The 12211-nt window shown below is 47.4% G+C and overlaps 1 protein-coding gene across 1 annotated transcript; it reads left to right on the top strand.

Annotated features, from left to right (window-relative positions):
* Positions 1-1737: 1737 nt before the first annotated feature.
* LOC128095955 (nitric oxide synthase-interacting protein-like) lies at positions 1738-11097 on the top strand. The gene has a single exon (XM_052714940.1). The coding sequence runs from the start codon at positions 9487-9489 to the stop codon at positions 10384-10386; it is 900 nt and encodes a 299-aa protein (XP_052570900.1). The 5' UTR covers positions 1738-9486; the 3' UTR covers positions 10387-11097.
* The last annotated feature ends 1114 nt before the right edge of the window (positions 11098-12211 follow it).

The following is a 12211-nucleotide window of genomic DNA, read 5'->3' as shown; positions in this document are numbered from 1 at the left end:
GAAATGGGCTGTAGGGATAATTCACTGGGTCCCTTCTCTCAGGAAGAGGCTCCTCCAAGCCTGCTCATCTATTCTCAGGGGACAATCCAGTCCCTCTTCCCCAAGGCACTCTCCATCAGGGGCTGATCTGCAGCTGAGAGGACTTTAGACAATGTCTGGAGGCATTTTGGCTGACTTGCCTTGGGAAGAAAGTACCTCTATCAACCTGTGAGGCCAGGGATGCTGCTAAGCATGCCACAGTATAACATGGCATAGGCTACAGGGCACTACCCACCCTCTCCCTGACTGTTTTCTCTTCTGAATCAGTACCGCCCAGGTTGAGAAACCATGACTTAGAAAAGGATTTTGTTGACATGGGGTCTTACTCCCTAGTTTAGGTCGGCCTTGAATTCTCCACTTCCTACTTCCTGAGGACCAGGGTTACAAGCATCATGCCGGGTTTAGAAAATGACTTGTTAACCTTCACTATGCTTCACATGATTGTGACTGGATAGGTAGCCTGTAATTGTGGCACTCAGGAAGGTGAGGCGGGAGGATCCTGAGTTCAAGCTACATAGAAAAAAAGGTGCTGGTTCTCATCTGTTCTGACCTAATGAGCTAGGTAGGACACAGTGTCAGTGTTTACCTAAGGTTAAGAATGTGGGGAAGTGAACTAATGTCATGGCAGTACAAAGGACAAAGCAGCACCTTCTGATCCTCCTGCCTCCGCTTCTCATGTTCTGAAGTACAGACATGCACCACCATGGGAGGTTCTGTGCAGTGCTGGGAATAGAACCCAGGGCATCATTTACACTAGGCAATAACCCTACCAACAGGATTACTTTCCGTCTCAGCTGCAGATCAGCCCCTGATGGAGAATGCCTTGGGGAAGAGGGACTGGATTGTCCCCTGGGAAAAGATGAGCAGGCTTGGAGGGTCCTCTTCCTGAGAGAAGGGACCAGTGAATTATCCCTACAGCCCATTTCTCCACCCACATCTCTGAAAAGGTTCCAGTCCTAAAAGAGGATTATCAGTGCAAGACATGCTCCATGTCATGAAGAATAAATTGTACTTAATTTCCTAAGTACTGGTATTCACCCCTTTAATACCAGTACTTAGGAAGCAGAGGCAGGGGTATCTCTGTGGGTTTGAGGCCAGCCTGGCCTATAGAGTGAGTTCCATGACAGCCAAGACTACAGAGAAGCCTTTTCTCAAAAAAAGAGAAAAGTCTCAGAAAATGATTATGAAATACAAAGAAAACTCAGAACTAAGCTTCTACACTGAAGTCACTCAACTCCAGCAAGTTTATGTATAATTTCACTAGATTTTTATAAAACTTGAGAGAAAATTGTCAGATATTCATACGTACAAGCACTTATGGATTGGGAATACTCAGTTTGAGACCCATAAGCTTCAAATCCCTGAAAGACACCCAATCATCAAACACTCTAAAATTGCTCTGTAGGCTGGGCTAACAATATGAATACAGATTAATGCATGTTTTGGAGGGAGGCTATATTGCCAAGTGGTAGTGACACATGCCTTTAATCCGACACTCAGAAAATGGTGATGGTTATACTGGCATTTGTGTTAAGGGTACAGTCAGGGAAGCCATGTGCTTAGCTTTAGAAAATTGCCCCAGGATTCCCTAGCAGATTGAAAATGCAGCCAACAGGGTGTTGGCAGCCTCCAGCCTCAGGTTTTCTGGCCATAGGAAAGTCACAAGGTTGGAGGATGACTTAGCCATCTTATCTGGGAAACAGGAACCCCTCCGATCTGCCCTTGATGGGATACTGTTGCTGTGCTAGGCACCAGGGTGGGATGGCACCTGACATTGCTGCCATCAGCTGGCAGGTGCCAAGGATTCTGCATGTCTCGTGGCAGACACAGGTGTCCATACACAGTCTATGCTAACATCAGGAGCCTAAGCAGAGTGGGCAGAATGCAAGTGGTGACATGTAACTAGAGTTTTCCTGCCTGGCCCACAGTCAGGACAAATCTCTCTCATCTGCCAGTCCCACAGCCGCTCAGACCCTAACAAGTAAACACAGAGACTTATATTGGTTACAAACTGTATGGCCATGGCAGGCTTCTTGCTAACTGTTCTTACAGCTTAAATTAATCCATTTCTATAAATCTATACCTTGCCACATGGCTCATGGCTTACCGGCATCTTCTCATGCTGTTTGTCATCGTGGCGGCTGGCAGTGTCTCTGACTCAACCTTCTACTTCCCACCTTTATTCTCCTCCTTGTCCTGCCTACATTTCCTGCCTAGCCACTGGCCAATCAGTGTTTTATTTATTGACCAATCAGCAACACACTTGACATACAGACCATCCCACAGCAGTGACACCCTGATCCTTGCTTCCTCATGCACCCCTGGCTTCAGGAGCATGTTCAGACCCACCTGGGCATCCAGGATGGCATTCTGCTCCTGGTCTTTCTGCTGGAGCAGCAGCTGGTGCTGCATCTCCAGCTCCCGTCCTGTAGCCTCTCCTCACAGCACATGACTGCCAAGTCCTTCTCATCCTTCTCCAGCAGAATCATGTTCTCTTTCATCTGTGGGTGCAAGACCAACTCAGGTGGGTTGGAGAGATGACAGAAGACACGCTGGTGCTCATGAGGTGCAGCTAAGCTACTCACACAGACAGCAGTGTCAGCAGCATCTGTGACTCCATCATGTCCATGGTCTGCTGCAGATCCTGCAGGGCCCAGCTGTTCAGTTCTCAGTAAGCCATGTTCACCCGGCTCTTCCGGGTATGGCAGAACCCCCAACCTCTGTGTACTTTATAGGTTCAAATGGAAATAGTGTCAGAGGGGTTGGGGGTGGAGCCAGGTCTATTCTTGCCTGAGAATTGTATGGGTATCCCCTACCCCACTCAGTATATGAACACACTCACCTGAGCAGGTCTCATGGGCACCACAGTCCTGGCCTCTGTCCTAGAGGAGGACTGGCTGCCTCTGACCTGAAGCCTTAGGGGCTGAGAGTCAGAACTCCCCACTGCCCAATATCTCTGTATCACCTGTCTCTTCTTGTAAAGGGTTCTCTTTCTCTGAGGGGTGGTAAAGGACTTGAAGTTGGCTTTCTTTGACATTGTCTTGTCTAGCTGGGGAGCCTCCCTGAACATGCTTTTGTCTAAAATAGACCCATTTTATTTATTTAAAGAAGAGTCTTTCACTTGGTTTTTGGAGATGTAGTCTAGGTTGGCCTAAGACTCAATCTTCCTGCCCCCGCTTGGGGCTTCAGGCTTGTGCCACCATAAGTGACCAAGAACATAACAGGTGCCTCTTGACTCATGACTCAGACTGTCACAAGAGGAAGATGTCACCCTCAACCCCAGCACCCAGGCCCTCATGCCCTTTACAACAGAAGCACTGCCTGGGACCTGTTCCTGCTGCTGTCACTCTGCCTGGGACCTGTACTTGCTACCTCCATCCTGCCTGGGACCTGCACCTGCTGATGCCACCGACCTGGGACCCACACCTGCTGCTGTCATCCCACCTGGGACCCACACCTGTTACCACCACCCAGCCTGTGACCTGTACTTGGTACAGTCACCCTGCCTAGGACCTGTACTTGGTACAGTCACACAGCCTGGGACCTGCCACCCCACCAGGCAGGAGGGAACTGACCCACACTGCCAGTTGAGAACACACTGGGACCCACAATCCTAGGCCTGGTGTGTATGAAAGGCACAGATTCTTCTCACAGCAGTGAGTCAAACTGGCAACAAGGGCTTTCTAAGGCTGTGGACCATCCTTACAAGCTCAGCTGCTGAGGGGCTAAAAGAAACCACTTACCATTGATGGCTGAAAGGTCTAGGTCAGGTGGAGCTGTGCTGTGCCCATCCAGCATGGTGGACTGCAGGTTTCCTCTTCCCATCATCACCTGACTGTCTTCTGCCCAAAGAATGCCACTGTCAGTGCCATTGGGCCTGCACCTCTTGGTACAGTACTGCTTGGGGCCCCCAGGACTGTTTCTTCCAGGGTGTGTGGGTGCTGGACTCTTGTGCCTGTGAGCCCCGTGGCTGAGGTGAGGGGCAGCTCCTCAATTCTCTTGTCCTTGTGCGCAGACTTACAGAAGCATGAGCTAAATAAGCCTCTTTAAGTGTCTTGTTTTTTAGGAAGTTATTTACTGTGGTGAGTGAGACTGTTGTGGGCTGAGGTCCTTCTAGGCTGGTCCTAGGGACTGAACTCAGGGAACCAGGCATGCAGCCAGTGCCTTTACTGGCTGAGCCATCTCACGGGGTGGGAGTTGAGTGGGTAGGGGGAATCTTTTTATTTCTTTAAGATCTATTTTTTTTGCCAGGTGGTGGCACACACCTTTAATACTAGCACTTGGGAGCCAGAGGCAGGCAGATCTCTATGAGTTCAAGGCCAGCCTGGTCTATGGAGCTAGTTTCAGAATAGCCAGGTATACACAGAGAAAAGCTGTCGTGAAAAACAAACAAGCAAGCAAACAAACAAATGAAGACTTGCCCTTCTGTTTTTTCTAAGATTTTATTATTAGATATACAGAGTTCTGCCTGCATGTATCACTACAGGCCAAAAAGGGCACCAGATCTCATTATAGATGGTTTTGAGCTGCCATGTGGGTTCTACAAGTTGAACTCAGGTCCTCTGGAAGAGCAGCCAGTGCTCTTAATTTCTGAGCCATCTCTCCAGCCTTCTAAGATCTGCTGAGCCTTCTCTCTAGCCCCAACAAATTCTTTCTCAGAAGAGCAAATTACTGCCAAGCATAATTTAGTGGCCCACACCTTTACTTTTAGAGGACTCAGGAGGCAAAGGCAGTTGGATCTCTATGGGTTACAGGACAGCCAGGGCCACACAGTGAGACCTTGTCTCAAAAACAAACAACAAACCCTGTCAACTCCCCAGGCACAGGCATTGTAAACAGACTAAAGGGACCATGGGTGCCATTAGGCTAAGTGTTTCTTCTTTGTGGTGCTGAAGATGGAGCCCTGCTGAGCAAGTCTTGGGATGATCATAACCCACAAACCACAACTTATAATTCCTAGAGATAAACATAAATCTGTTCAAAGTGGTGACCTATCAGAGAGGTAGAGAGGGGCTCTATTTTACTGCTTTTACAACCGTGCTATGCAGGGGAACAGTTAAGAAATTTCACAGTACCATAGGAGCTACTGACTTCTGGAGCTATGAAGTTAGTAGTTCCTGTGCTCAAGGCCCAACCCAGCACTCAGGAATTCAGAGCTATCCTCAGATGCAAGGCAACTTCTGGGCCAGTCTGGGCTACATGAGACCCTGTATCAAAACAACAACAAACAAACAAAAAACAAAACAAAAACAATAGCCAAAAAACACTGGGATGTGTTGGCTGGCTCAGCCCATAAAGGCGCTTCCTTGCCTGGTAAGCCTGATGATGGACTCAATCTGGGGAATGCACAGGAATCTGGAAGGAGAGAAGAACTCCACAGAGCTGTCCTCTGATGCCACATGTGCCAAGGTGCCAGGAACAACTACCTATGATGACACAATGAAATAAAATAAAATAGTTCCTCAGCTTTGATACTGCTGACCTCTGGGCTAGTCAGGGCCTATCCAGGGTTGCTGTGTGTACCAAGGGCTCAACTAGCAGCTGTAGTTCCATCCATCAATGACAGAAATCCAAATAACATGTCTGCATACATCCCTAACCAGTCATCGTCATTGTTAGATGAGCACTCTGTTTAATCCAGACAGGTCCTGGCCCCTGACTGGCCCAGCTTCAATCACAGCCCTCACTCAGTGACATAAGAAAATCCTAGACTCATGCGCTGCTCTCATCCCCACCTGGAGAATTTTTTGTTGCTTTTTTTTTTTTTGAGGTAGGGTCTCATGTGGCCCAGACTGGATTAAATCTCTCCAGTGTGGCCAAGGATGACTTTGAACTCCTGATCTTCCTATCTCCAACTCCTAAATGCCCAGATGTCAGGCACCCAGCGGGCTCTAATTTCTGCAGAGCCCCTAAACCAACAGAATGCAGTAGTCAATCCCCACCTGGTCCCTGGTTCTGCAAGTAGTTCCTTGGACATATGGCTGTGCCCTCAGACACACTGCCCCATGCTCCCGTCACAAACACTTGAATCATATCCTTTCTGACAGAGACCCCTTGATGGTCAGTTTTCATTGCCCACCTGACACTATCTAGGATCACCTGGGAAGTGAGGGGTTGTCTGGATCAGGCTGGACTGTGGGCATGTCTGTGAGAGGTTGTCTTGATTGCTCTGGGGGAGGCCTGGCAGCTCCTTCTCTGATGCCAGAATGCCAACCCCCAAGCCCCAGCCAGGCCCTGCCTTTGGTCCTTGGCAATGCGCTGGTCCTTCCTTCAGGTGGCTTTCCAGCAGCTGGTACAGAAACCTGTTATGGAACAGTCAGAGATCAAGCCACTTGACCTTTGATGTATTTGCTTAGAGGTCAGAGAGAGATGCAGGAGTCTTGAAACTGTGTATACAGGACAAGCAGGATTTGTTTAACAGTCACATTCATCAGACATGGGAAATTAATGGCACATCTGCTGGACTGCCTTCAACACCCAGCCATCTCAATGGGCCTGTGCTCCTGTGTGCGGTGGAGGTGCTGGCAGCTGACTTCCTATGGCATTCTCAAGATGTGCTTGTTTTCTATACATATTGCTTTGGACTTAAGAGGACACCAAATTTCTACACTGGCATAAGTCTTCAAAGCTTACAAACAGCAACAGCACAACAAGCAACAGTGGATGCCAGGCTGCCAGTTATCCCAGGTAAAGCAAGAAGGAGCACGATGGGGGTGATGTTGTGGTTCCTGCCCTTCTCATTCACAACTGAATGAAACCCTCCCTAGGAAATAAACAGACAGCAGGGTGTGTACATGTAACGGTCTTATTAAATAAGAAACACAGAGCCAAATGCAGAGTTAAAAGCCCAAGAGGTCAGAGCAGTAGCTAAGAGCTGAGACTGAAACCGTCTTCTTACCCCTCGCTGCCCCTGCCATCCTTCCCCTGAGAAAGAGACCTATTTCCTGTGTGTCTGCCTTTTTATTGATTTTCTGTTCTGCCTTTTCATTGATTGTAAACCCAACCACGTGACCTTCTCGTCACTACCTGTCTGTACAGACCTCCAGGTCTTCTATGGTTGGTATTGAGATTAAAGGCATGTGTCTCCATGCTGGATGTATCCCTGAACACACAGAGATCTGCCTGTCATGTGATTGGGATTAAGGGCGTGTGCTACCACTGCCAGACTTCTGCTAGGGCTTGCTATTAGCTCTGACCCCCAGGCAACTTTATTTATTAACATACAAATAAAATCACATTTCAGCACAAATAAAATATCACCATAAGGGTGGAAGAGGAAAACTAAAACCTACTCCTTGCAGAAACTACCCAAGCAACCACAGAGCTCCCTGAGGTCTAGGAAAAGGTCTGTGTGAGGACTAAAGTCATGCCACCATGTTGGATCATGTTTTTCTTTTAAAAAAAGAAGGAAAAAGAAGATTTACTTTATGTGTACAAGGTATTGCCTGCATGTGTGTATGTACACCATCATACTAACATTAGCTAGATCAGTGTTACATCAAATGCAGAAGACAAAAATAATTAAATCTCAATTATAACAGAGCTAATGGGGGGGGGCTGAAGAGATGGCTCAGTGGCTAAAAGCACTGGCTGCTCTTGCAGAAGACCCAGGTTCAGTTTCTGATGGCTCATGGCAGCCTGTAACTCCAGTTCCAGGGGCATTGCTGTGAACTTCATAGGCACCAAGCATGCACATGGCGCACAGACACACATCAGGCAAAACACTTGGACACATAAACTAAGTAAATAAAAATATGGGGCTAGCAGATCTATAATTCAGTGATTTCTGTCTCAGTGGCTTTGGTTATCACTTCTCTCTCCTGACAATTCAGCCCTAATGGCTTCTACGATATCACCTAGCTCCATAGGGCATGAACTGGTAGACACAGTAGGCCAAGGTTCCCAAAGCAATCTGCACCTCACTTTTACACCTTCAGCATGGTTGTTCCTAAGTGTGCAGAGTTGGAAGGGTACAGGTCCAAAGCCATAGTCAAATCTATTACTGTCCTCAGTATACAACATAAGGGATTTTTGTTTTTGATTTTCTGAGACAGGGTTTCTCTGTGTAACAGCCTGGCTGTCCTGGAACTCGATCTGTAGTTCAGGCTGGCTTTGAACTCAGAGATCTGCCTGCCTCTGCCTCCTGAGTGCTTGGGGCTGTAACTCCATGGTAAGTATCTGCCCAGTGCTGAGTTCCTGCGTTCCATTCCCAGTGCTGAAAAAAAAAAACAAAAACAAAACCCCAAAACTCTAGTGCTGTGTACACGGAGTGTGCCATCATGCCAGCCTTGTGTCTTCTAAGAGTGACAGACATTGCATTTAGGGCTTGTTCCAATTTCCTACGATATGTACTCTACTCTCAGTTTCTGTCAAGATCCTCATCCCAAGTAACCAAGGCTCTCAGTGGGTGTGGATGCCAGCAAGCAGCCCAGACAACTTCCTGCCTGGCCAATGGTGCCCTCTATGCGGGCTTACATTGAGAGTTCTGGCTAGAAGTTTCAGACTCCTGCTTTGCTCCTAGCCTTGTGGCCTTTCAGCATCCTGGAATGTAGCCCTTCAGCAGTGTCTGGGCTTCTAGACACCCACAGTTCTCCTGGTTTTCCATGTTAGACTTTGGCTGGAGTCCAGTCAACCCATGGTACATTCCTGGGGCCACCTACACTGTTGTTATTTTCTTTATTATTTTCAGTGCTGGGAATGGAAACCAGGGCCTTCTGCAAGGTAGCCAAGTGCAGTAGCACTAAGCCAGGCCTGTAGCCCCCTTCTGGGGGATTCTAGGCAAGGACTCCACTGGCGATCCATACTGGCACCCAGCCACTCACTGTGAGGTTTTAGGCAGGGACTCCACCCATAAGCCACACTACCTCCACGTGGGAGAGGGAGTTCTGTGGTTGATATATTTGTACCTTAATAAACTTATCTGAGGGTCAGAGAACAGAACAGCCAACAGATTAGACATAGAGGCCAGAAATGGTGGTACACACACCTCTAATCCTATCACTTGGGAGGCAGAGATCCATGTGGATCTCTGTGAGTTCAAGGCCACACTGGAAACAGCCAGGCATGGTGACACACACCTTTAATCCCAGCACTTGAGATCTCATGTCTTGCTTGGGAAAGACACACGCCTTTAATCCCAGGAAGTGATGACAGGAAACAGGAAGGTATATAAAGTGTGAGGACCAGGAACTAGAGCCTTTTCAGCTTTTAGGCCTTTAGCAGCAGTTCAGCTGAGATCCATTCCGAGGACTTACAAGCTTCAGTCTGAAGATTCGTGGAAACAGGATCTGATCAGGAGTTGTCGAGGAAACAATTACTCTTTGTAAGAAATCACAGTAGAACGAAAATTTACAATATCTACGTTTATTTCCTAGTGTGTTATTAAATGGAACTTTGTGTCATCATAACACAGTAGAAGCAGCGACGGTCGGATAACCGTTTGTGAGGATGACACGGCACGGTAAGAACTGTACTGCAGGGGCTGTCTACACCTACCATGAGAAGAAGAGGGACTCAGCGGCCTCAGGCTATGGGACCCAGAACATCCGACTGAGCCGGGACGCCGTGAAGGACTTTGACTGCTGCTGTCTCTCACTGCAGCCCTGCCATGATCCTGTGGTCACCCCAGATGGCTACCTGTACGAACGGGAGGCGATCCTGGAGTACATCCTACACCAGAAGAAAGAGATTGCCCGGCAGATGAAGGCCTATGAGAAGCAGCGAGCAGCCCAGAGGGAAGAGCAGAAACAGCTTCAGCAAGCTGCAGCCCAGGACCAAGTTCGAGGCTTCCTGGAGAAGGAGGCAGCCATCGTGAGCCGGCCCCTCAACCCCTTCATGCCCAAAGCTGCCACCTTACCCAACACAGATGGTGAGCAGTCAGGACCCAGGGCGGGTCCCCCAGACAAGGACAAGAACAAAGCGCTGCCCAGCTTCTGGATTCCCTCACTGACGCCTGAGGCAAAGGCCACCAAGCTGGAAAAACCATCTCGAACTGTGACCTGCCCGATGTCTGGGAAGCCTCTAAGCATGTCGGACCTGACGCCAGTGCGCTTCACGCAGCTGGGCGACTCTGGAGACCGTGTGGGACTCATCACACGCAGTGAGCGCTACGTGTGTGCTGTGACCCGAGACAGCCTGAGCAATGCCACACCATGTGCAGTGCTGCGGCCCTCTGGGGCTGTGGTCACCCTGGAGTGTGTAGAGAAACTGATCCGGAAGGACATGGTGGACCCGGTGAACGGGGATCCGCTGACAGAACGTGATATCATCGTGCTGCAGCGCGGCGGTACAGGCTTCTCAGGCTCAGGAGTGAAGCTGCAGGTAGAGCTGTCTCGGCCAGTGATGTAAGCCTGAGCTGTGACCTAATAAACCTGCCTGTGAATGGGAAAAAAAGAAATACATTTTAATGCCAGGTGGTGGTAGAGCATGCCTCTAATCTCAGCACTTGGTCGGACAGGCAGATCTCTGTGAGTTCAAGGCCAGCCTGGGCTACAGAGCCAGTTCCAAGAAAACTAGAGCTGTTGTTCCACACAAGTTAAAGTTCATCAACACAGTAATGTCGTTAAGAACCAGGAATGGAAGTAGTCATAAGAAGATCCTGGCTTCTTCTGGGCATTTGAGTTGTTCTTCTCCTCAGGAAGGACATCTTACAAAACCTAAGGATTTCATAAGAATCTAATGGATGGATCTTAAGACTCTCCAAGATTTTCATTGCCAAAGGGCAAATACTGGAATTATCTGGAAACATAAGCTCCAGAGAACAGCAAGGACCCCATTGGTAAATGATTATCAGGAATAGAAGTGGCCAAGATGAGAAGATTTTAATCTTTCATTTCATTTATCTATCTGTCTATCTATCTATCTATCTATCTATCTGTCTATCTTGTCCTCTTTCTTTTTGTTTTAAGTCTAGCTACCCAGGCTGATCTCAAACTTAAGTATTTCTTTCTTCTATGTGTGCTACTGTGCTTGGCACAGAAGATTACATACCCTGAAGCGTGTCTGAAACCTGTTAAATAAATCTCCTCAAAAGTGAGTACTGACATAATTCAATTCACTCTCTCTATATATAACTAAATTTACCACCCCCCCACCCCCCCACCCCCGTGCACCCCATGCTTACCTTGCACTGGTTGATTGGGCATTTCACATCTAAAAACATCTGAAATACGAAATGCTGTGAAATCTGAGACTGTTGATCCCAAGCATTTCATAAAAGGGACATTCAGCTTGCAATTAGCATATAATTAACAATTAACAATGGCGGTCATTTGCTGTTAGAACTCTTAATGCTCTTCACAAGCACAAAGAAGGAAGGTGGCCAACTGTAACAATTCTCATCTCACCATCTGAAATGAAAGCTGGGAGGTTGAGTGAATGCCTGAGAACAAGGCTAGCAAAGCCCTGGCTCTGGACACCCTGCCTTACCTCCAGGCTCTGAGTTCTGTGCCATCAATCACACTGTGCTGCCTTCATAAGACCCAGTGACCTTGACCTCACCTTGAGTTCAAAGCATTTTTGTATACTTGCTCTAGTTAGCTCCTGGGCCTTAATGGATTCTTTGGAAAGATGCTGGATTTTTGTTTGGCCTCAGTTTCTGACTGTGCACCCTGCAAGTCATCTGACAAAAACATTTGTTTTAGAGGCAAGTGTTAGTACTGCATTATAATCTCTGTAACTAGAGTCTGGTGGTCTTTTTCATGTTTAGACATAGGCAGCTAATAACAGAGCACAACTGAGTTAAATAAATTTAGAAGCATATTTGTTATTTTTAATCTTAATACAAAGTTAACACAGATTTTGGGTTTATAAAATATAGAAATCAACATAATTTTTATTGACATACAGCTCCAGTAACACTTAAAATTCTGTGAGAAAGGCATAACAATATTCTCCATCAATTTTAAATGAGATTTATTATTGCTATTATTATTTCTGTGCACTTGTGTGACATGCATGTGCAGTACATGTATAGAGGTCAGAAACTAATGTAAGGGATTGGTACTCTGCCCCCAAAATGTGGGTCCCAGGGACTGAATTCAGATCATCAGGCTTGGTGGCGAGTGCCTAATTTACCAGCTGAACCATCTTGTCAGCTCTTCTATCAAGTCTGAAATTCAACAATAAGGCATAAAAACTTTCCTTGGAACTTAAATAAAATTGGGGAAAAGAG

The sequence above is a fragment of the Peromyscus californicus genome, unplaced genomic scaffold (assembly GCF_007827085.1).
Source record: "Peromyscus californicus insignis strain IS unplaced genomic scaffold, ASM782708v3 Scaffold_54__1_contigs__length_277627, whole genome shotgun sequence".
NCBI lineage: Eukaryota > Metazoa > Chordata > Mammalia > Rodentia > Cricetidae > Peromyscus > Peromyscus californicus.
This window is presented reverse-complemented; position numbering and strand designations above follow the sequence as displayed.